Source organism: Petromyzon marinus, chromosome 15, assembly GCF_048934315.1.
Source record: "Petromyzon marinus isolate PM22_M1 ecotype Great Lakes invasive population chromosome 15, UKy_Petmar_22M1.pri1.0, whole genome shotgun sequence".
Lineage (NCBI taxonomy): Eukaryota > Metazoa > Chordata > Hyperoartia > Petromyzontiformes > Petromyzontidae > Petromyzon > Petromyzon marinus.
This window is the reverse complement of record NC_133681.1, coordinates 213,262-235,935: the sequence shown is the minus strand read 5'-3', so window position 1 is coordinate 235,935 and position 22,674 is coordinate 213,262. Positions and strand designations below refer to the sequence as shown.

At 54.0% G+C, this 22,674-nt stretch overlaps 2 protein-coding genes across 10 annotated transcripts; one reads left to right on the top strand and one right to left on the bottom strand.

The window, feature by feature from the left end:
• The first annotated feature begins 1,018 nt into the window (after positions 1-1,018).
• On the top strand, positions 1,019-7,587 carry LOC103091841 (polyadenylate-binding protein 1). 2 transcript variants are annotated; one of them, XM_032954549.2, is made up of 15 exons: positions 1,019-1,471; positions 2,440-2,633; positions 2,982-3,097; positions 3,213-3,352; positions 3,547-3,644; positions 4,212-4,349; positions 5,078-5,173; positions 5,304-5,579; positions 5,689-5,791; positions 5,900-5,995; positions 6,256-6,392; positions 6,617-6,710; positions 6,826-6,956; positions 7,049-7,142; positions 7,260-7,587. In XM_032954549.2, exons 1-14 carry the CDS (start codon positions 1,279-1,281, stop codon positions 7,124-7,126), a joined length of 1,890 nt encoding a protein of 629 aa, XP_032810440.1. In that variant the 5' UTR covers positions 1,019-1,278; the 3' UTR covers positions 7,127-7,142; positions 7,260-7,587. The 2 variants fall into 2 exon arrangements, with proteins under 2 accessions (XP_032810440.1, XP_032810439.1); XM_032954548.2 differs by having other exon boundaries at positions 5,686-5,791.
• On the bottom strand, positions 6,084-22,625 carry LOC116942528 (exostosin-like 3). 8 transcript variants are annotated; one of them, XR_012941723.1, is made up of 8 exons: positions 19,516-22,625; positions 14,785-15,500; positions 12,826-14,688; positions 11,912-12,039; positions 11,438-11,582; positions 10,523-10,651; positions 9,220-10,163; positions 6,084-7,904 (listed from the first exon to the last, which is right to left on the bottom strand). XR_012941723.1 is itself a non-coding variant. In XM_076067155.1 (7 exons), exons 2-7 carry the CDS (start codon positions 15,046-15,048, stop codon positions 9,954-9,956), a joined length of 2,739 nt encoding a protein of 912 aa, XP_075923270.1. In that variant the 5' UTR covers positions 15,049-15,500; positions 19,516-22,625; the 3' UTR covers positions 6,084-9,953. The 8 variants fall into 8 exon arrangements, 5 of the variants coding, with proteins under 5 accessions (XP_075923270.1, XP_075923268.1, XP_032810437.2 ...); XR_004402803.2 differs by having other exon boundaries at positions 9,224-10,163; XR_012941724.1 differs by having other exon boundaries at positions 6,084-7,889; positions 9,224-10,163.
• Between the last annotated feature and the right edge of the window lie 49 nt (positions 22,626-22,674).

Sequence of the window (22,674 nt, the reverse complement as noted above, 5' to 3'; positions counted from 1 at the left end):
AGTAGCCTTGATATCAGGGTTCACATGAGGCTATTGGGCAGTAGGGTTCCACAGTAGTAACACTCGTGCCTGAAAGCAAGAAGGGTCTGGGTTCGATTCTCGACTTGGGCACGTTGCTATGGAAAGTGTTATGTTTCATCCCCTGTTCTGCAGAATGTGAACGTGTAAATATCTATGCGAGTGAATGGAGATTATTTGGTCTCTTGTTATGATGGGTGTACTCTGGGTTTTAATGTTACAGCTAACAGAAACCAATGGTACAGATATTGGCCAAACTACACCCCAATGCTAAAACATTGCCTGCAAGTTACTCGATTTGATTACACACAGCACACATGTCAACCCCTTATCAGTGCCTACCTTATTACAGACCAATTTAGATGTTATTGGTCACCCCGTGCCTTTATATTCTCAACGTTCATCCGACAAAGCCCCATTAAAATGGATAAACACATAAATATATTTAAAAAAAATTGCCCGTATTGAAACGGCTGTACGCCGTATGAACCTGAAAACTCAATTTCCCTTTACAAAATACGGGTAAACCGTGTGGGTTGACGGGAGCAGCAACATCGCTCCTTGTTGCAAAAACTTGGCAGGGCCCTTATGAACAGGTCCTTGCAGGGTGGGCTGGTAGGACAAGTCTCTGCGCTGTCTATTGCTGATTTTACACCCAACAGCACGAGATTTCACTTCGTTAAAGTATTGAAAAGGGACGGACGGACACATTAATCTATTGCAGGCTGGTACACTCTGTTTACAACTTCGTTCCTACCAGTAAAACATTACTTGAGACTCGGCGAAACTTTCCCCGGTAAACAAGCGGAACCATCAGAACGAGACGTGCCCTGGCTCTGGGTGTCCAGCGGGTCAAGTGAAACGTGCTCTGACCCGCATGGCCCCCCACTCCCCGCACGTGAGGGCCACGTGGTTTTATTCCCCCATGCCTCCCCCCTAAGCCGCTCGCGGTCGAGATGTTGGTGACGTCACCGGACGCGGCTATAAAAGCTCGCGCTGCACTGACGTCACTTCCTCCTGAACTTTTCTCGCTGCCGAGAAGGAGCAGCGCGTCTCGAGGCTCCGCGCGTCTCCGCGAACAGCAGAAGCAGCAGCAACAGCAAAACAAAAAAAACCTCAAAAAAATAAAAAACAACAAAAAAATAGCAAAACCCCCCGAATAAAAACATAAAAATTTCCCCGCGGAGCTGTGCCGAACACGCAGCTCGTAACGCCGCAGCCGCCAGTACCGACAAGAAGACGACGCAACCGCCATTAGCCATGAACCCCGCCGGACCCAGCTACCCCATGGCCTCGCTCTACATCGGCGACCTGCACCCCGACGTGACGGAGGCCATGCTCTACGAGAAGTTTTCTCCCGCGGGGCCCATCCTCTCCATCCGCGTGTGCCGCGACATGATCACGCGCCGCTCGCTCGGTTACGCCTACGTCAACTTCCAGCAGCCGGCCGACGGTGAGTGGGGTAGCGCGGTAAGGCGGCAAGGCCTGCCCGAGGCTTCGGCCTACATGGCCGCGTTGCGACAGCGAGGGTGGGGGAGGGGCGGGGCGCTGCCTCTTCGTTTCTCTGTTTCTCACGCTTTATATTTCCCCACCCGTGTCTCGGTGTCTCTGGTAATGTTTATTCCGCTCAAGTTATATGTGTTGCTCATGATGGAGTCGGCTCCGATGGGGAATCGTTGGGTGGATGCGTGGACGTTGGGTCTCGCATTGGGGCCGCCGTTGCCCGTTACGACACGAGGAGAGCGGGGACAGCGAGGTGGGGGGAGGAACGGAGCACAGAGATATGGGAGATGAAACGGAACTTAAGGACAGGAAAAAGGTCAGGGTTAATCGAGGAACAACATAAATATGGGAGGAGGAAAGATTATGGAAATAAAACTGCTGTGTAAGGGCGGGGGAATACTTATTGGGAAAGGAAGAGCACACGAGGGACGGAGGTGGAACGGAACTGGATGGAAGCGAAATTCAATAAGGCAAAGAACGGAACTCATGATGTGTTTTTGCAAGAGCGCCCTTTACGCAGGTGTCTCAAGTGCATGCGGTAGAAACAACTGGGAATACAATGGAGATGAACGATTATAAATGGAGACAGAACATGACAGGAAATAGGATTGGGAGCATGTCTGGCGATAGTGTTGAAATAGAACAAGTGATGGACGAGGAACAGAACTGAAGAACCAGGAATACGATTTAGAATAGAGGGGGGGCAACTAAGGAAGGACAACTAAGGAAGGAGGAATAGAATTAGGAATGGAGGGGGAGTAGACATGGGTTGAGGAGGAATAACTGGCAATGGGACAACAGGGGATTTAATTTCTTAGCGGCAAATAGCTGTTTATGTTGCTGGTGGTGATGTGATGAAAACGCAGTGGGGTTGATGGTAGCGTGTGATGATGACACAGGTGCCGTGTGTTGTTTCAGCCGAGCGGGCGCTGGACACGATGAACTTCGACGTGGTCAAGGGGAAGCCCATACGCATTATGTGGTCACAGAGAGATCCGTCGCTGAGGCGCTCGGGCGTCGGAAACATCTTCATCAAGAACCTAGACAAGTCGATCGACAACAAGGCCCTGTACGACACCTTCTCAGCCTTTGGGAACATCCTATCGTGCAAGGTGCATAGGGAGCGTGGTGAATGCGGTGTATGGTGCCTGGGGAGTGATATAAGGTGCGGAAGGAGTGTGGTGAATGGTGTAAGATGGATGAGGAATGTGGTATAAGGTGTGGTGTAAGGTGTGTGGGGACTATGGTGAATGTAGTGTAAGGAGCGTAGTGAGCATGTTGAATATGGTGTAGAGGTGGTGAGTGGGAGGGTGTTTAAAATGATGGCGGTATTTGGAACATAATGTGCTGTAATGTGAGTCTAGGCCTCGAGCTGACATCGTGGATGTTGGCTGCTCTGCTTGCAGTCTCTATCTGTGTTGCCATGCAGGTGGTGTGACTGACGCTGTGCTTACCCATAGGTGGTGTGCGACGAAAACGGCTCAAAGGGCTACGGGTTCGTGCACTTTGAGACGCAGGAAGCAGCGGACAAGGCCATTGAGAAGATGAACGGCATGCTTCTCAACGACCGAAAAGTGTGAGTGCCAGCACACGGCGCAGGCGGCGCAGACCCCCCACACGATCCTAGTATAGCAGTGGACATGCACTTGTATGTGTGCTGAGTGGAGCCTTGCGGCTGCTCTGTGCTGCAGGTTTGTGGGGCGGTTCAAGTCACGAAAGGAGCGAGAGGCAGAGTTTGGAGCGAAAGCACGCGAATTCACTAACGTCTACATCAAGAACTTCGGGGATGACATGGACGATGAGCGACTACGCGAGTACTTCGAGCAGTATGGTACGCGATTGTCAGGAGCATGCGGTAGCTTCGGTCGTGTCCTCCAGAACTCCGCAATGAGGAACTCGGGGTATTGGGGGAACCTTCCTAACGAAGGCTGTTGAGATGATGTTGTTTGGCATTGATGGGCTGTATGTGAGATTGAGTTTGTAGAGGCAAGGCTTATGTATATTTCTGTCCGTGACTGTTTACAGTTGGGAAGACCCTGAGCGTAAAGGTGATGATGGACGAAGGTGGAAAGTCCAAGGGCTTTGGGTTCGTGAGTTTCGAGCGACACGAAGACGCGCAGAAGGTGCCCACTCCTTCCTGAACCCAGCCCATCCCTGCATGCTGGCCTGGCATCGGGCCACTCATCCACGTGCACAGTCCCTGTGCGCGCAGCATGGACCAAGCATAGCCCCGGGCGTCTCGCGGCATTATTGCCACACCCTACTCTTATCTGTACAAACCCACATGCAACCATGGGTCATAATAAAACATGAACCGTGTGTGTCATCACACACTGACATGCGTGTACACAATCGTGTGTACACACCGAACATTGTACATCATCACACACCGCCATGCATATACATACACAATCGTGTGCATGTTCTGAATGGACCTTGTGCTTCATAACACAACCATGTGTACACATCGAACCATGTGCGTCATCCCACACTGCCACACGTGTACAAACAGGGTTGTGTACACCCAGGGTTGTGTCTACATGTTGTTAACTCTGCGTGCTGAACACATGGTTTTGCGTGGACAGTGAACTCTGCGCTTGGTGGGGCTGCTGTCGTTATGGTGTGGCTTGGGTCAGTCGTCTGTTGTGACAGCAGTAATGGGTTCATGGTTCCCCTGTGTGCGTGTGCAGGCGGTGGACGAGATGAACACCAAAGAGTTGAATGGTCGCGCCATATATGTGGGGCGCGCGCAGAAGAAGGCGGAGCGGCAGACTGAGCTGAAACGCAAGTTTGAGATGCTCAAGCAGGAGCGCATGAGCAAATACCAGGTGCCGGAGCGTCACAGAGACGGCACAGAGACACGACAATGAAAATAATACACAAAGATTATACACATGTCACAAAACACACACTGCACGTCACAAATAAATGTAAACGCAAACAGCTGGATAACTGCTTAATCACAAATATGTAAATGGAAGCCTAACATATTTAGTGATTTATGTAATGGTTCTGGAGATAGGATTGGGATGTCCCAGCACACAAACTTGTTTGCACCTGTGTGTCGGTTTAAGGGTGCAGAAACACGAGGGTCAGAGCGCAGGGTGTTGGTGACGTGTCCTGAGGCTGGAGCTTGTCTCCCCCGGATAGTCCCCCTCGTGTGCAGATTGAATGCTTATATGCTGAGGTAGTGTCAACCTTCTTTGGTTCTTTCGGTAAAGTCACGTAGAATGATAATAAAATAATAAATTGATAAAATAAAATAACACAATAATATTCTCACGACGTTTCGGCCACAACACAAGCGGCCTTCATCAGGTGAAGGGGGCGAGACTGTCTGGTAGGACAGCGCTGGAGTGAAAGAGCCACGTTCAGATACGGCCTTTAAGCTGTGTGAGAGGAACAAAGCGCCTTGACAAAGGAATTAGCATATAATTTAGCATTGAAATGGCTGAATGATTAGCTTGTGACTGGTCACAGAAATAGCTATGTTAAAAGTTATTTAGTGTCAACCTTCTGGGGATGACTGATTGACGCTGCGGTCGCCTCTGTGCAGGGAGTGAACTTGTACGTGAAGAACCTCGATGACAACATCAACGACGAGCGTCTGTGGAAGGAATTCTCCCCCTTCGGCACAATTACTAGTGCCAAGGTGAGTGCGCCTCTTCTTTGAGCAACTGTGCTGCTGCTAAGGAGTTTGTTGTGATTGCCTTCCAAGTCTCTTTGCTGAGATTTCCCTGATAGGCGCTGATCGCTGTGTGCGCCCACTGTGTGTGCTGCAGGTAATGATGGAGGAGGGCCGCAGTCGGGGCTTTGGCTTCGTGTGCTTCTCATCACCCGAGGAGGCCACTAAGGCTGTGACAGAGATGAACGGCCGCATCATCGGCTCCAAGCCACTGTATGTGGCGCTGGCACAGCGCAAGGAGGAGCGCAAGATGCACCTGACATCACAGTTCATGCAGCGCTTGGCCGGCATGCGTGCCGTGCCGCCCAGCGCCATCATCGGACAGTACCAGCCGGCCGCAGCATCCGGATACTTCATGGCGGCCATGCCACAGGTGAGGGCCTGGGCGCTGCACTTGGGATTCATGGCAACGGCGATGGTGGAAGGGTGTGTCGAGGATGGACCCGTGGGCCTGACCGATTGTGTCCCGTGTGTCCCAGCAGGCCCAAGGCCGCACGGCGTACTACACACCAAGCCCGATGGCGCCCATGCGGCCCAACCCCCGTTGGCCCCTGCAGGTGCGGCCACAAGGAGCGCACGCAGCAGGTGAGTGATCGGGGTGTAGGGGGGTCGGATGTTTTTCGCGATGGTGGGAGTGAGCGAGCGCTATTACCGAGTGATGTCCTAACGAGTGCGCGTGCGTGGTCCCCGTAGGCTTCCAGGCGATTACCGGTCCCATGAGGCAGCCAGCGCCACGACCGACACAAATGCGCACGGTGAACCCAGCGAGCGTTCCCCAGGTTCCACGGGGTACGCTGTCCTCACTACACTCCACCACCCCCCCCTTTCTCCGCGATCCACCGGCCTACATCTCGGGCACAGAATCACGACACGGCAGTCTCACTCAGGGTTTCACTTTAATGTCGTGTGAAGTACACAGGAGGAGGATTTCGAGTGCAGATCCCTCAGTTTACAACGCATCACTGTCTTTTACAATGCCACAGAACCACAGTTAATTTGACCCTCGTCTCATGAACTGGCGTCCGCGCCCTGCTCTGTCGTGTGTGCAGCGTCACAGGGCATGATGCCGCGCCCCACATTCCCGACCCAGGCAGCCGGGCCACGCGCTCTGCCAGGCTACAAGTACACGGGCAGCGTGCGGAACCCGCAGCAGCCCGGGGTGCAGGGCCCTGGCGCCATGCAGCAGGTAATGGCTACGTCCGAGCTGCCTCGTGTGTCCTCGTGGACTCCTTGATTACAATCGGGTGTATTATGTAACTGGATATGATTTGCGGTGTTGCGTGTATAATGCATGTTATGTTTGTATAATGCTGTTTGTGATGTGTGTGGCTTGTATGCTAGGCATGTATTACATGCGCTGTGGCATGTGTGTCACGTGTGATGATTGACATGGCGTGTCGTGTGTCCCAGGCCCCTCAGTCAGCCGTGCACATCCAGGGCCAAGAGCCGCTCACCGCCTCCATGCTGGCCGCTGCTCCACCACACGAGCAGAAGCAGATGCTGGGTGAGTCATCGTCTAGATCGCCGCACCCTACTATGCGTTACTCCTGATGTGCCGCGGTGTTGTCGGTGCGGATGCGAAAGCGTAAACGTGTGTGCGCGTGTGCACACGTGTGCAGGTGAACGTCTCTTCCCACTGATCCATGGCATGTACCCAACCCTGGCCGGCAAGATCACGGGCATGTTGTTGGAGATCGACAACTCGGAGTTGCTGCACATGCTCGAGTCCCCAGAATCGCTGCGTGCCAAGGCGAGTGCAACCTCTTGCACACTGCCACCCGCACGAGTGTAGAATTAGGGCGTTGTGTTAATGAGCCGTGTCGTGTCTTGTGTGCTGCACAGGTGGAGGAGGCTGTGGCTGTGCTGCAGGCTCACCAGGCCAAGGAGGCTGCTCAGAAGGCAGCTGTTGGGGCCATGTAGGCTACTCCAGCCACAGGTGAGGCATGGGTGAGGGCACTGCCCGAAATGGGCTTGCGATGCATGCGTGCCTATTTTGTAGTTTTAAATGGGCACCCCCAGACAATAACTGCTGTTGACTTTGCACACTTTGCAGAAGCCAGCAGCCGTCTTCACCACAGCCACCCCAAGCCTCCACGTTATGGCCCACCCCGACGCTGGCAGCTACACGCTGCTAGCAGCGGAACAAGTTTCCCGTGACCCAGTGGTTGCCCTCGAAGTAATTATTTTTGTCCCTTGTTTTGTACTCTGTACGCTTTCTCAACTGCAATGATCTACATCTCTCGGCTGGGGAAAAGCTCACCAGGCAATGGAGCCTCTGGCTTCGTTTGGCCCTTGTTTCTGTATTTGGGTTCAGTTTTAATAAACAGTTTGTTCAAGTGCAACGCTTCCAGTTTGTTGTAATAAATTGTCCCCAAATACGCTCCTCGTGTGCCGCTGTGTCCTGTTTTTTTGCTGGCTTTTCAAAACGTCCGATTACATTGCATTGAGCTCCAAGGAGAAAGACGGGGGCTATCAGACTGGTTGCCAAATGGGAGTGCTCGCCCTCGGGGTAAGGTTGGTCGGGCAGGCTGTGTTGAGGCCTCCAGTACTAGCAGGTGGCAGTGGTTCCAAGAAACGCCGTCACTGCGTCATCCATTTGGGCTTCTTTGGCTCGTGGATGCAGACAACGGACTGTTGCCCCCTCGCCCGCCGTCAAGCCTCCGGACGAGCTTGTCCCACGAAGCTAGAGAAGGTGACACTGCGCGGTATGGGTCACACAGGACAATACGTGAAAGCCCCAACATTTTTGACACCATTTGAATATAAACCCAAGTTGACCTCAATTTAAGACAAATGGTGTACAAATAGGTGTACAATATTTTAGTTCATAACTGGTTAAACCCAAAAATGTATTAGGGCTGAGTCGTGGCTGTGAATGTAGCAATTATCTGATCAGAGCCGAGTAAAAAAGTCCCATCCGCTCGGGGGGCCGATAGTGAAAAGAACTAAAATATCTCGTGGATATTTCCCAAAAGGACTAAACTTTTTGCGAATATTACAGATCAGTTTTACACGTAAGGCGTTTGCGACCAATATCCATAGATCGCGTTACATATATAAATGTAGTTAAACCCGCCACCACCCGACGGCTAATTAGTACGTTTTGTCACGTAAACAGAACATTACAATTCGTTCTGAGGACAGCACACCGGTGTGTTGGAGAGCCAAGCCACAACATTTAATCTGAGTAATTACAACTAGCTTCATCAGGCAACAGCCAGATTTGTGAATTACGTGATTAACCTTACTAATTGGGGCTGTGGTGGGTTTAACGACATTTACGCGATCAAACCCAAAATCTATTATGGATTTCATTAGATATTTAATAAAGTTCCAATTCCCGATCAGAAACAACATTGATATAGAAAATGGAACGAGTGCAAAGCATGGAGCGATGTGGATTTCAGAATGTACGCAGGTTTGCGATGTTGATTTACGAAACGTGGGCTTGGCCAGGGCACATCCTGAGGTGGGGGGGGATGATGGCCGATGGCTCAGAGTGGAGTGGTAGTAAGGGGTTTAACGCACCTGAGTGGAGTGACCGTCAGCTCTTAAGCAGTTACGAGTTGCATTATTCCATTGCAAGATGGTGTTGGCTGGGGAAGCCTTCATCGAGTAGTGGATTGGTCATGGCCAATGTTCAAGTGAATAATTTAGGTAAACAAAAGTATGAACATGTTTTCCACTTTGAAACTGAAAAGATGTGCAATTCGAATTTGCGTGAGGTGTAAAATTAATAAATAAAATTACTGAAGCAATGAACTGCGTTTGATCGAAGTTGCCAAAGAGCGTTTTTATTGTTTCCAATTAAGTTGAGTACAGCAGCACTCGCAATGCACTCGTTGCTCACACAGCCCTCACGGGGAAATACGATGGCGGCATGTCTGGCAGGGGCCCTTTTTACGAGCAAGACTGAAAATTCCATGTAGTTTGTACCAAAAATGGTAAAATTCGCTTCGGTTATCAACTCGACAAAAAGATACGAGGACGATGTATGGAAGTGAAATACATACGTACTGAGTAGATATTCCAGCAGAACGTCCGCACAGCTCCACGCTAGGATCTCCATAGCGTCACTCCAGCAAGACCTCCACACAGGTACACTCCAGAAAGATCTACACACAGCTCCACCCTGTTGCTGTATCTTCGAATACAGGTGCATTATCTGTTTGTGTGACAATTGACTGAGCTCTACCTTTTCTGGGAAAATCTAATCTTTTTCACACCGGTAGTTTCTTCAATGGAGCGGTGACGCTCACCCCTTGCCTGCCACAGTGCCAGCACACTCGCCAACACCACCAGGGCATTCACGATACCAAACAAAAACTGTCAAACCACCAAGTGGTGGTGATTTTACAACAGTGCTTGCACCGCGCTCGGTGCACTTAGGCTATGTGCAATGGAGAAATCTTGCTGGTCGGAGATTATGGGACAGACCCATGTGCCATTGGTTAACTGAGACGACTGAAAGATGCACCACCTGCGCTCCCTACTGTGACAACCCGCTGCGTTTTCGCCACCCGGCCCTCCCCTCGTGGTAAACATTGCTCCTCCACCCTCCATTATAGGAGGGTGACTGCCTCCAACTGCGCAGTCGCGTCCTTCACTAGCCTCCATAGAGGCACCGCAGGTGCCAGTCATCGGCAAGTCTGATTGGTTCCACATCCTTCTGTTCTCCAGCTCATGCCGCGCCCGGTTAGCCCCCTTTGGCCAAACAGCTGGCTGGGGACGCGGTGGTTTGGGTGGCTCAGATGAACTTGAAGCACTTTGTTTTATCGTGCGGTAGCCGCGTCTTGAACAGCACAGAGTCAGCACGGTGCTGCGTGTGCAGCAGCGGCATGTAGCCGTAGACGCGCACGAGGAACGCCATGCAGCGGTGGCGCTCCACAAAGTGAGACTCGTCCTGAGACAACGCCTGAGGGCAGCTGGGGCAGCGGAACGTCCATCGCGACGTCACCTGGGGTGGACAAGCACGAGGGGTGGACACACGCAAGGGGTGGACATTTTGAAAGGATGGACACAACGGGCAATACGTCCAGTGGGTGGATACGGACGCAACTGACATCAAGGTCCATCTCAGCATGAGGGCACATGGACAATGCCTCTGCTTTTGTTGATTTTATCGAAGTTGATCCTCACAGAATTCCAGGTGAGAGCCAGAAACTGCTGCACAGAGTTCACTGTCCCATTGGCTTGGAGCGAAAGCCTCCAATATCCTCTGATAAAAAAAAAAACTAGAAAAGAAATTTTGACAGGATGATGCCTCCACTGTGGCCGCGAGCGGAGCCCCTGTGTGGCATGGTGCTCCGTCCACACCTTGATCGGCGGCTTCTGCGTGATGTGCGACACGAGGAAGTTCATTGCGATATCCTCGCAGTTGGTGAACTCATCCACGAGGTCGCGTATTGCCTGTGGCATCACCAGCGTGTAGAGGTAGGCATAGTACTGTCCGGGAGACAAAGACAAAAATGCCCCGTATAGCCTTGAACAGAATCTTGGGGCAAGTGCTGTTAGCGTGCACCTATGAAGGTCTACACGGAACATGAAGAGGTGGGTGGCCAGCACCATGCCCGGTTGCCTTTGTCTTCCCAGTGCTGATGATTTTACACACCACACCAGGACTTAATTTAAGGCTGAGTTGACGTAGAGGAGACCCAGGACTGGTTCAGATCGTCACTGGTGTACTTGCGCTCACACATGCAGCTGGCACCAATGCACCACGATTGTGATTGCGCAATCACACGGGATCATTGCACGTGGCCTGTAACCCAGCATTGTGGAAGCAGCGTGGGTTGGTGGATCACACACAGACTCATAAAACTCCCTATCCGTGGACGCCATCTCCTGGCTCGCCAGGGTACCGTGGCAGTTGCATGTATGTACAGTATGTTGTACTTTGCACCGCACGTAGCCAACCGTGCGAATTGGAGGTTACAGCAAGTGGATAAAATGTCATTTGTATGGGGATTGAGTGATACTCCCCATGCAAACGTAGGTTTTCTCTGGGGACTTCCGGTTTCCTCCTGATTGTATTTACACCCATTAACATCTCAATATAGGACCACAAAGTTGAGCAATTGTTCGCACTGGTTTTGGCTGCATTTCCACTTTGCGTGTGCCAAACTAGAGAATAACAACGTTTTGAGAAGCAATTAGCATAAATTACTACGTACATTTACATTATTCTAATCATCACCCCGTGACAAATCCCTCCAACTCGACTCGGCACACCTTGTGGAAGAACGCAGCGCCAGTGAGCACCATGGAGAGCTCGCAGGAGTAGTTGGAGTTGTAGAGCCACGAGCCGTGCTGCGCATCCCACGCGTGGTAGCGTCCAGGAAACCCCACGATGCGATCCCGGGCCTCGCGCCAAACCCTGCACGAGCATGGGGGCAGCACGTGGCACACAGATGACACGCACTTACTTTGGGACATACAGGACAAAGAGAGGACACGGCACATGGGAGACACAGGGCACGGCACATGGGAGACACAGGAGACACGGCACATGGGAGACAGGACAAGGAATACAGGAGACACGGCACACAGGAGGCACAGGACACGGCACACAGGAGACACGGCACACAGGAGACACAAGACATGGTAGACAGGAGACACAGGAGACACGGCACACAGGAAACACAAGACATGGTAGACAGGAGACACAGGACACGGCACACGGGAGACAGACCCGTGTCGCGTCACCTGAAACCGAAGATTATCTCATCGTGCCGTAGGTGGGCGTCGTCGTCGATGGAAAGGATGGCCTCGGTGTGGATGGCATCGTACGGGAGGAACCGATTGTTGAGGCTATTCCGCTCCGTGCGTACCACCTGGTGGAGGGGGCCAGTGTGGGGGGGTGGGGGGGGGTACGGCGGCAGGGAGAGGCACGGGTGGTCACTCGCAGGGTTCGGAAGCACAGGTTTATTTGTCGATTTTTTCCATGTCAAAAAATGTTGTGGATTTTTACACATTTTAATTTATATATATCACACTAATGTATGTATGTTGCATTTCTTTTGCACCATACATAGCCAACCATGCTCATCGGAGGTGCCATGGAAGGACAACAAACTAAACACAAAAAATTATAAAGAAATTCGTTTTCAATCTAAATTTTAAAGTGCATAGCTCAAGTGGCTTCCTAATAAGCTTAAAGTCAAGGGAGGAATTAATTTTTCGTGCTATATTACAAAAAAAGCTTTGCTGGCTGCCTGGCTAGCGCGGTAGTTTATGTCACCCTGCAAATCCACGCGATGACGTCACCCACATCCCACAGCGTGGAGCCAGGGTTGGTGCATCGCGCCGACGTCACGCCCCCCTCTACTCACCCTTTCTCGACCCCGACCGTATGTCCCGTGCAAATGCGCAGGCAGTGCTCGCTTTATTGAAGATTAAAACAAATTAACAATGTTTGACTGAACGTGGACAGTGCTAACTTAGGTGAGTTCTAGTTAGGCCGGACTGAGCTGGTCTGGGTTGGGTCTATGTCTGGGGTGATGTGGTTAGACTAGGGCTGGGCAATGTTCCTGATGGAGCTGGTGAACTGTGACTGACGAAGCGATAAGAGAGCCATGCGTATACCGTGTGTGCACGTGGACCAGAAGAGGGAAACGGACCAGAATGGGAACCCCGATGTCGGGCCACAGCAGCTCAGGGGCAGGGAGCCCGGGCGAGTTCCACACCACGATCACTTTGTGCAGGTACGGGAGGCCGTTGAGCCTCTCCAGCGACCTCATCAGCACCTCATCACGCTCGTACGTGGGCATAAGCACCGTGAATTGCTCCCTCGCCACGTTACCGCCCAGTGCCTCCTGGAACTCGCGGCCCGAGCCCCCCGCGCCCCCCGCGATGGGACGAAACCCTGCGCCCGAGCCCAGGAACTGCGCCTCGGAGGGCAGCTGCGGGTCCCAGGGGGTGAAGGGGAAGAGCAGGAAGGGCCCCGGCGGGGAGTTCCATGCGCGGCCTCTCTCCACCAGCGCCGCGGTGAAGTTACGCAAGAAGCTGGGCGAGGCGTAGGGGGGCTCGGCCTGCATGCCGCCCAGCTCCAACGGAGGGCCCTCGGCCGCCAGCCCAGCCACCTGTTCGAGGTCGGACGACGGAGGCGGGGGCGGGGGGGGTGGCTTCCCCGAGCGGTGGGGGAGCTCCTGGGCAGGGGCGGCCGGCGCCGGTGGGGGGGGCAGCTGCAGACGCGTGCGCACGGCGGCCAGCGCCGACCGCAGTGCGTCCCCCGCGCCCGCCAGGTACGTTCGCCACAGGAAGCGGCCCTGGCGGCGGAGCGCCAGCACATCTGCCTCGCTCACGCCGTGCAGCAAGCCCCGCAACTCCGTCGCGTGCGGCCGCGCCACGAGCAACGTCGCCTGCCGCCAGTCGATTACGTCGGCCAGGGGCAGCGGCGGCGGCGCGTCCCCCCCGAGGAGCACGGGCACGGCACCAGCCTCCAGCGCCTCGCTCAGCCGCACGAGCGCCGCGGGGCCAACTGTCCCGGCTCCCGCCGGCTCCGGCAGCGGCACCAGCGCGAACGTGGAAACCCGCAGGAGCATCAGGCGCTCGTCCCGTGAGCCACACAGCGCCCAGTCGGCTCCACCACCGCCGGGCTCCACGTCTCCGCTGCAGGCAAAGTCCAACAGCGCGCCGTCCCGGCCTCCGGGCCACTGGCCATGCAGCGCGCTGGCCAGGCCACCCCTGTCCTCCGGCGCGGCGCCCTGGAAAGCCAGCAAGTGGCGCCGGGCGGCAGGAACGTGTGGGGTTAGCGCCAGCGGGTCTGGCTCGTCGAGGACGTGCGCCACGGGGGGCAGCACCAGGTCAAAGCCGGGGCGAGGGCGAAGTGGCTCGGAGCACGGCCCCGCCAGCAATGCGCGACCCGTGTCCACACCCGCGCCCAGCGCTGAGCGGTCGCCCGCGGCCAGGGCCAGGTGCACAAGTAGGTGGTTCCTCCCGTCGCCCAGCCAGTGGGGCAGCGCCCGCAGCTGGCGCTCCACATCGGTGGCCGGCGGCACAGGCAGGCCAGCGCGTAGGGGCCCCACGAGCACCAGAAACACGCAGGCGGCGCGGGCGTCGGCGCTCACGTTGGCGGTGTGCTCCCGGAAGGCGTGCCGCGCCAGAGGCTCTAGCTGCGCCCAGAGCGCAGGGTAGTCGCCGGGCGGGTAGGCATGTGCCGAGAATCCCGCCGTGAGCGGGCAGCGCGAGTGGTCAAAGCACGAGTGCATGCGGCAGGCGTATGGGTGTGCCGGCGGGGCCAGCGATTCTGGCCGGCTCGGACTGGGGGCCACGCGTGCCGGGAGCGCCAGCCGTGGCTGCGCTTGCTCCAGCAGCTCCTTGTACGCACGCTCCGTCTGCGCGATGACGTGCCGCAGCTGCGCCAGCTCCTGCCGGGCGGCCTCCACCCCCAGGCGGAAGGCCTCGATGCGTGCCATCAGTCGTGCCAGCTCGGAGCTCAGGCCACGCCGGCGCGCCTCCAGCAAGACCAGCTGCTCACTAACCTGCGGACGGAGAGCGGTGGTGGGGGGATCAGCGCGGAGGAGGACGGAGGAGAGGAGAGGCAAGACGGTCGCGGCACGTGGTGCGGGCACACTCGCCTCCTCGTGCAGGCTGCACAGCTCGCTGGCGGGGAGGTCGGGCCCAGCCGGCAGGCGGGGCAGGTTGTCGCACGGCCCCGCCGCGTGCAGCCGCAGCGAGGAGAGTGGCAGCGCGTCCATGGGGAGGGCCAGGTAGTAGTGAGCGACAAGCGGCACGGCCACAAGCAGCGCCAGCAGCGCGCACGCCAGCTTGAGGAGGCCGCAGCGGGGTCGGCCAGGGCCCCCCCCAGAACCCCGTCCCCCCCCACGTATCCCCCGTCTCATCGCTCACCAACCACTATGCACACTAGTCAACACTCACCGCACATGCACCCACGTTACTCGCCACTCACCGCACAACCAACGTGCTTACGACTAGCATTACGACTCACAGCGGTTGTCAGATTCACCACACGCACCCACACTCGCAACTCACACCATTCTCACTACACTCACGACTAACATCACACATGCACCCACCCTCGCCACTTGCACTACTCACCACAGTGTTACACAACACTCTACACTCCACTCATTTACCAGTCGGGCTCACCACTCAAAACACACTGACCTCCACGTTCACCACACTCAATAAGCTCATCAATCACGAAACTCACCATGTTCACTATTCACCACACTCACCTCTTACCAAACTCACCACTGACCAGACTCAGCACAGTATGGGTAGGAGAGGTTCGCTACCCCACAATGAACTTCTCACGCAGTCGTGTCAAAGCCTGTAACCAAAACCACAACCGCCATTGCCTTAATCATCATCACCACCATCATCATCATCACTATCAATATCATCACTGTCACCATCACGACCATAATTACAACCACCATTACCATCGTCAAAATTACTATCATCACCATGACAGGCGCTGTCATCACCATCACCTTCATCACGATCATTACCATATACACAGAGCCACCAACCTCTCCGTCTGCACAGAGCCACCAACCTCTCTCTACACAGAGCCGCCAACCTCTCCCTCTACACAGAGCCTCCAACTTCCCCCTCTACACAGAGCCTCCAACCTCCCCCTCTACACAGTCACCAACCTCTCCCTCTATACAGAGCATCCAACCTCCCCCTCTACACAGAGCCTCCAATCTCCCCCTCTACACAGAGCCTCCAACCTCCCCCTCTACACAGAGCCTCCAACCTCCCCCTCTACACAGAACCTCCAACCTCTCCCTCTACACAGAGCCACCAACCTCTCCCTCTACAAAGAGCCTCCAACCTCCCCTCTACACAGAGTCACCAACCTCTCCCTCTACACAGAGCCACCAACCTCTCCCTCTACACAGAGCCTCCAACCTCCCCCTCTACACAGAGTCACCAACCTCTCCCTCTACACAGAGCCACCAACCTCTCCCTCTACACAGAGCCACCAACCTCTCCCTCTACACAGAGCCTCCAACCTCTCCCTCTACACAGAGCCTCCAACCTCTCCCTCTACACAGAGCCTCCAACATCTCCCTCTACACAGAGCCTCCAACCTCCCCCTCTACACAGAGCCACGAACCTCTCCCTCTACACAGAGCCACGAACCTCTCCCTCTACAAAGAGCCACCAACCTCTCCCTCTACACAGAGCCTCCAACTCTACACAGAGCCAACCTCTCCCTCAACACAGAGTCTCCAACCTCTCTCTACACAGAGCGACCAACCTTTCTCTCTACACAGAGCCACCAACCTCTCCCTCTACACAGAGCCACCAACCTCCCCCTCTACACAGAGCCTCCAACCTCTCCCTCTACACAGAGCCAACCTCTCCCTCAACACAGAGTCTCCAACCTCTCTCTCTACACAGAGCCACTAACCTCCCCCTCTTCACAGAGCCACCAACCTCTCCCTCTACACAGAGCCACCAACCTCTCCCTCTACACAGAGCCACCAACCTCTCCCTCTACACAGAGCCTCCAACCTCCCCCTCTACACAGAGTCACCAACCTCTCCCTCTACACAGAGCCTCCAACCTCCCCCTCTACACAGAGTCACCAACCTCTCCCTCTATACAGAGCCACCAATCTCTCCCTCTACACAGAGCCACCAACCGCTCCCTCTACACAGAGCCTCCAACCTCTCCCTCTACACAGAGCCTCCAACCTCTCCCTCTACACAGAGCCTCCAACCTCTCCCTCTACACAGAGCGTCCAACCTCTCCCTCTACACAGAGCCTCCAACCTCTCCCTCTACACAGAGCCTCCAACCTCTCCCTCTACACAGAGCCTCCAACATCTCCCTCTACACAGAGCCTCCAACCTCTCCGTCTACACAGAGCCACCAACCTCTCCCTCTACACAGAGCCTCCAACCTCCCCCTCTACACAGAGCCACCAACCTCCCCCTCTACACAGAGCCTCCAACCTCTCCCTCTACACAGAGCCACCAACCTCTCCCTCTACACAGAGCCACCAACCTTTCTCTCTACACAGAGCCACCAACCTCTCCCTCTACACAGAGCCTCCATCCTCTCCCTCTACACAGAGCCACCAACCTCCCTCTCTACACAGAGCCTCCAACCTCTCCCTCTACAGAGAGCCACCAACCTCCCCCTCTACACAGAGCCACCAACCTCTCCCTCTACACAGAGCGACTAACCTCTCCCTCTACACAGAGCCACCAACCTCCCCCTCTACACAGAGCCACCAACCTCCCCCTCTACACAGAGCCACCAACCTCCCCCTCTACACAGAGCCACCAACCTCCCCCTCTACACAGAGCCACCAACCTCTCCCTCTACACAGAGCCACCAACCTCCCCCTCTACACAGAGCCACCAACCTCTCCCTCTGCACAGAGCCACCAACCTCCCCCTCTACACAGAGCCACCAACCTCTCCCTCTACACAGAGCCACCAACCTCTCCCTCTACACAGAGCCACCAACCTCCCCCTCTACACAGAGCCACCAACCTCTCCCTCTACGCAGAGCCACCAACCTCCCCCTCTACACAGAGCCACCAACCTCCCCCTCTACACAGAGCCACCAACCTCTCTCTCTACACAGAGCCACCAACCTCCCCCTCTACACAGAGCCACCAACCTCTCCCTCTGCACAGAGCCACCAACCTCTCCCTCTATACAGAGCCACCAACCTCCCCCTCTACACAGAGCCACCAACCTCCCCCTCTACACAGAGCCACCAACCTCTCCCTCTACACAGAGCCACCAACCTCCCCCTCTACACAGTGCCACCAACCTCTCCCTCTGCACAGAGCCACCAACCTCCCCCTCTACACAGAGCCACCAACCTCTCCCTCTACACAGAGCCACCAACCTCTCTCTCTACACAGAGCCACCAACCTCCCCCTCTACACAGAGCCACCAACCTCTCCCTCTGCACAGAGCCACCAACCTCTCCCTCTATACAGAGCCACCAACCTCTCCCTCTACACAGAGCCACCAACCTCTCCCTCTACACAGAGCCACCAACCTCCCCCTCTGAACAGAGCGAACCAACCTCTCCCTCTACACAGAGCCACTAACCTCCCCCTCTAGACAGTCTCCAATCTCTCCCCCTACACCAAACTCTCCCTCTACACAGAGTCTCCAACCTCTACCTCTACACAGAGCCACCAACCTCTCCCTCTACACAGAGCCACCAACCTCCCCCTCTACACAGAGCCACCAACCTCTCCCTCTGCACAGAGCCACCAACCTCCCCCTCTACACAGAGCCACCAACCTCTCCCTCTACACAGAGCCACCAACCTCTCCCTCTACACAGAGCCACCAACCTCCCCCTCTACACAGAGCCACCAACCTCTCCCTCTACGCAGAGCCACCAACCTCCCCCTCTACACAGAGCCACCAACCTCCCCCTCTACACAGAGCCACCAACCTCTCTCTCTACACAGAGCCACCAACCTCCCCCTCTACACAGAGCCACCAACCTCTCCCTCTGCACAGAGCCACCAACCTCTCCCTCTATACAGAGCCACCAACCTCCCCCTCTACACAGAGCCACCAACCTCCCCCTCTACACAGAGCCACCAACCTCTCCCTCTACACAGAGCCACCAACCTCCCCCTCTACACAGTGCCACCAACCTCTCCCTCTGCACAGAGCCACCAACCTCCCCCTCTACACAGAGCCACCAACCTCTCCCTCTACACAGAGCCACCAACCTCTCTCTCTACACAGAGCCACCAACCTCCCCCTCTACACAGAGCCACCAACCTCTCCCTCTGCACAGAGCCACCAACCTCTCCCTCTATACAGAGCCACCAACCTCTCCCTCTACACAGAGCCACCAACCTCTCCCTCTACACAGAGCCACCAACCTCCCCCTCTGAACAGAGCGAACCAACCTCTCCCTCTACACAGAGCCACTAACCTCCCCCTCTAGACAGTCTCCAATCTCTCCCCCTACACCAAACTCTCCCTCTACACAGAGTCTCCAACCTCTACCTCTACACAGAGCCTCCAACCTCTCCCTCTACACAGAGCCTCCAACCTTTCGCTCTACACGGGACCTCCACCGTTTCTCTGAGGCCTCCACCCTCTTTTCCGCTACCCAAGCGGACATGACCTTAGCGGATCGCGAATGCTCGTCCATCATTAACATCATGCTCATGGGGACACGGAAGGGGCGGGGGGCATAGGGGACACGAAGGGTGGACACGGGGATGTGTCGGACAAGAGGACGCGGGCCAATGGGGACGCGCGGGGTTGTGGGAGACCAGGGCACACAGGATGACAGGGACACGGCAGGCGTGAGACGCGAGGATGCGGCAGCGCGGTACCGGCAAGGACAGCAGCGCCTCCCTCTCCGCTCAGCCCGGAGTGAGGCGACACTTGGCGCCTCCTAGCGGCCACTTAGACAATTATTCTTGGATGTTTCGGTAAAGTCACGGAGATCGGTTCAGATAAAATTAAAAAAATAACGAAAAACTACGACGTTTCGATCCCAACACAAGCTGTCGTAATAGATTGCTTGTGTTGCGATTGTTTTGGTTATTTTCTTTGAACCTATCTACGTGACTTTACCGAAAGAGCCAAGAGTATGAATTCCTGCAGTCACGAAAGCTTTAAGTCACTTCCACAATTACCGAACATATCCGAGCACTCACCATCATCATCCTCCCTAGGCTAATCCTCCACCTCTTCTAATCATCCTCCTCGTCAACAACAACATCATTATTTTATTTCTCATTCTCCACCCCGACTACCTTATAATGACCACAGCTCCTCAGTAATCCTGCTTATAATCACCCCTGTCCCATTAAACACTGTTACCACTCATCAACACTGTTACTACTCATCAACAAGTCCAATGGCGGAGCCAGGATTTTCAGGAAGGGGGGCAACCCCTCCAGCGATGAAAAATGAAAGAGTTGTTAGTAAGTAAGGAGTTGTTAGTAAGGAGTTGTTAGTTAGTAAGGAGTTCAACTTGATTTGGTGCTTTCGTGACTGCAGGAATTACTCTTTGTTTTTTTCGGTAAAATCACGTAGAAATAAGAAATAATAATAAAATAAAATTACATAATAGCATGCGACGTTTCGATTGCAACGTAAGCAATCATACATGGACTGGGCTGAGTAAGTTGAAGAGCCACCGCACATGCCGCTGCAGCGTGGTGAGGGGGGGGGGCACAGAAATCAGATTAGCATGCCCACAGGGACTGTGGGGAGAGACAAGACACATACACGTAGACACAAAGGCAGAAACACTGGTAGAGACAACATAGAGACACACACTTAAGTTAAGTGTGACATTTGAGAGAGAGACACGACACATACACGGAGACACAGAGACAAAGCAAAGACACATACTTCATACCTCCCCGTAGAGATGGTTCAACTTGATATGGTGCTTTCGTGACTGCAGGAAAATCAAGTTGAACCACCTCTACGGGGAGGTATGAAGTATGTGTCTTTGCGTTGTCTCTGTTTGTGTCTCCGTGTATGTGTCGTGTCTCTCTCTCAAATGTCACACTTAACTTAAGTGTGTGTCTCTATGTTGTCTCTACCAGTGTTTCTGCCTTTGTGTCTACGTGTATGTGTCTTGTCTCTCCCCACAGTCCCTGTGGGCATGTTAATCTGATTTCTGTGCCCCCCCCCTCACCACGCTGCAGCGGCATGTGCGGTGGCTCTTCAACTTACTCAGCCCAGTCCAGTTGTATTCCTTTGCTCTGTCTCCGCCCCCCCTCCCTCCCCCTCTATTTAAGGCTTCGAAACAAAAGCATTGTTTCACTGTGTCGCATGTGTGTCTCTCTGTGTGTCTCTGTACTCTATCACTCTTAACCTATAATTTAGCAATCTTTGAAATAACGTAATCAGCCAGAACAAGCGTTAATTGTGTTTTGACCGACCCTCTGTGCTGCATTATATTGTTTCCAAATTTTACTAAATCTTGTTCAATTTGATGTGCTTCTCCATCTCTCTGTGTTTCCTCTCTCTCTTAAATTTAGCTCTTCTATACCTGATGATTATTGCTTGCGTTGCAATCGAAACGTCGTATGCTATTATGTAATTTTATTTTATTATTTCTTATTTCTACGTGACTTTACCGAAAAAAACAGAGTAGTAAGGAGTTGTTAGTAAGTCAGGACTTGTCCCTTGCTTTTCATTCGACGCGTGTGCGGCGATGACGCAGCCATCGATCGAGGGTCGAATTCGAACCGTGTTGTGTGATCGGCATCGCACTCATTGAAGGTGTTGATGCCTTCAGGGAAGTCGGGTACTGTACACGCAGCTGCGCACAATTCTGAGTCACTTATAACTGCTTTGCCGTTACTTATTGCCAATTATGGACTCAGACTATTGTCCTATCATCTCATAGAGTCCCTGGGACGTAATGATATGCTACAGTGGTAGTGGGGTTCGCAAAATTCCGATGTATTACTAATGAATCCCAATGATCCGATCTAAATTAGGTATTTCCATCGGATCATTGGGGGGGGGGGGCACGTACCCCCCACTGGCTCCGCCAGTGTCAACAACCTCCTTGCACGGAGGCACAGCTGATGATGATGGAGGAGGGAGGTGGAGGAGGCGGGGAGCTGTTGTGGATAATGCTGCTGTTGCTGGTTTGTGATGCTGCTGGTCGTGTTTATGCCGCTGTCCTTGGTGCCCTTACTGCTGCTATTGCAGCAGCTGCCTTCGTGACGACGCTCACATAATCAGTTTCATTTCCATTGCTTTCAGAGACACCCAGGTCAACTGTGCACCGGGGAGATGTTGACCCTATACGAGGCCTAGACACACATGGACGGGCACTCATACAGACAGGCACTCATACACATCGGCACATATACAGGCAGGCACTCGTACAGACAAAGAACGCATATCGACAGGCACCCACTCATAGAGACAAGCAGGCAGAAAAGCAGGCAAGACAGCCAATTATATAGATAGATATCCATTAATTCAGGCATTCATATACCCAGGGATTCAGATAGACACATAGACAAGAAAGCCAATCGTATACTGTTTGTTGTATTAACACAGGCCCAAATGCCGAAAATCGTAAAGCGGCCAGCAACAAACGGCACAATAAAATATGTTGTAGATAAGCAATAGATTAGCATTAACACGTTTCGGGCAAGGTTGTAAGAACTTGGGAAAATTTACGATGGGAAGAAATTCCACAGCCGATAGCACCACCTTCCCCATAACCCGAACCCGAACCCTCACTCCTAAAACGAGGAAAAACAAATTAATTATCCCATAGCGTTCACACATAACATGACTATACATTAATTGAAAGTGGACATGCTCACACGCAAGTTTTCACCACACTTGTTATCGCGGGTTGCTGCCGAAGGCGGCGGCGAGCTCAGAGTAGATCCCAGAGCATCGAGACTCGGACACAAGAAGCACGGATCGTGCTGCACTGCCCTCTGGTGCCCACCTCGTGTTCTTGCACATGGCACCGGGTGCACGGTGATCTATGTGACGTT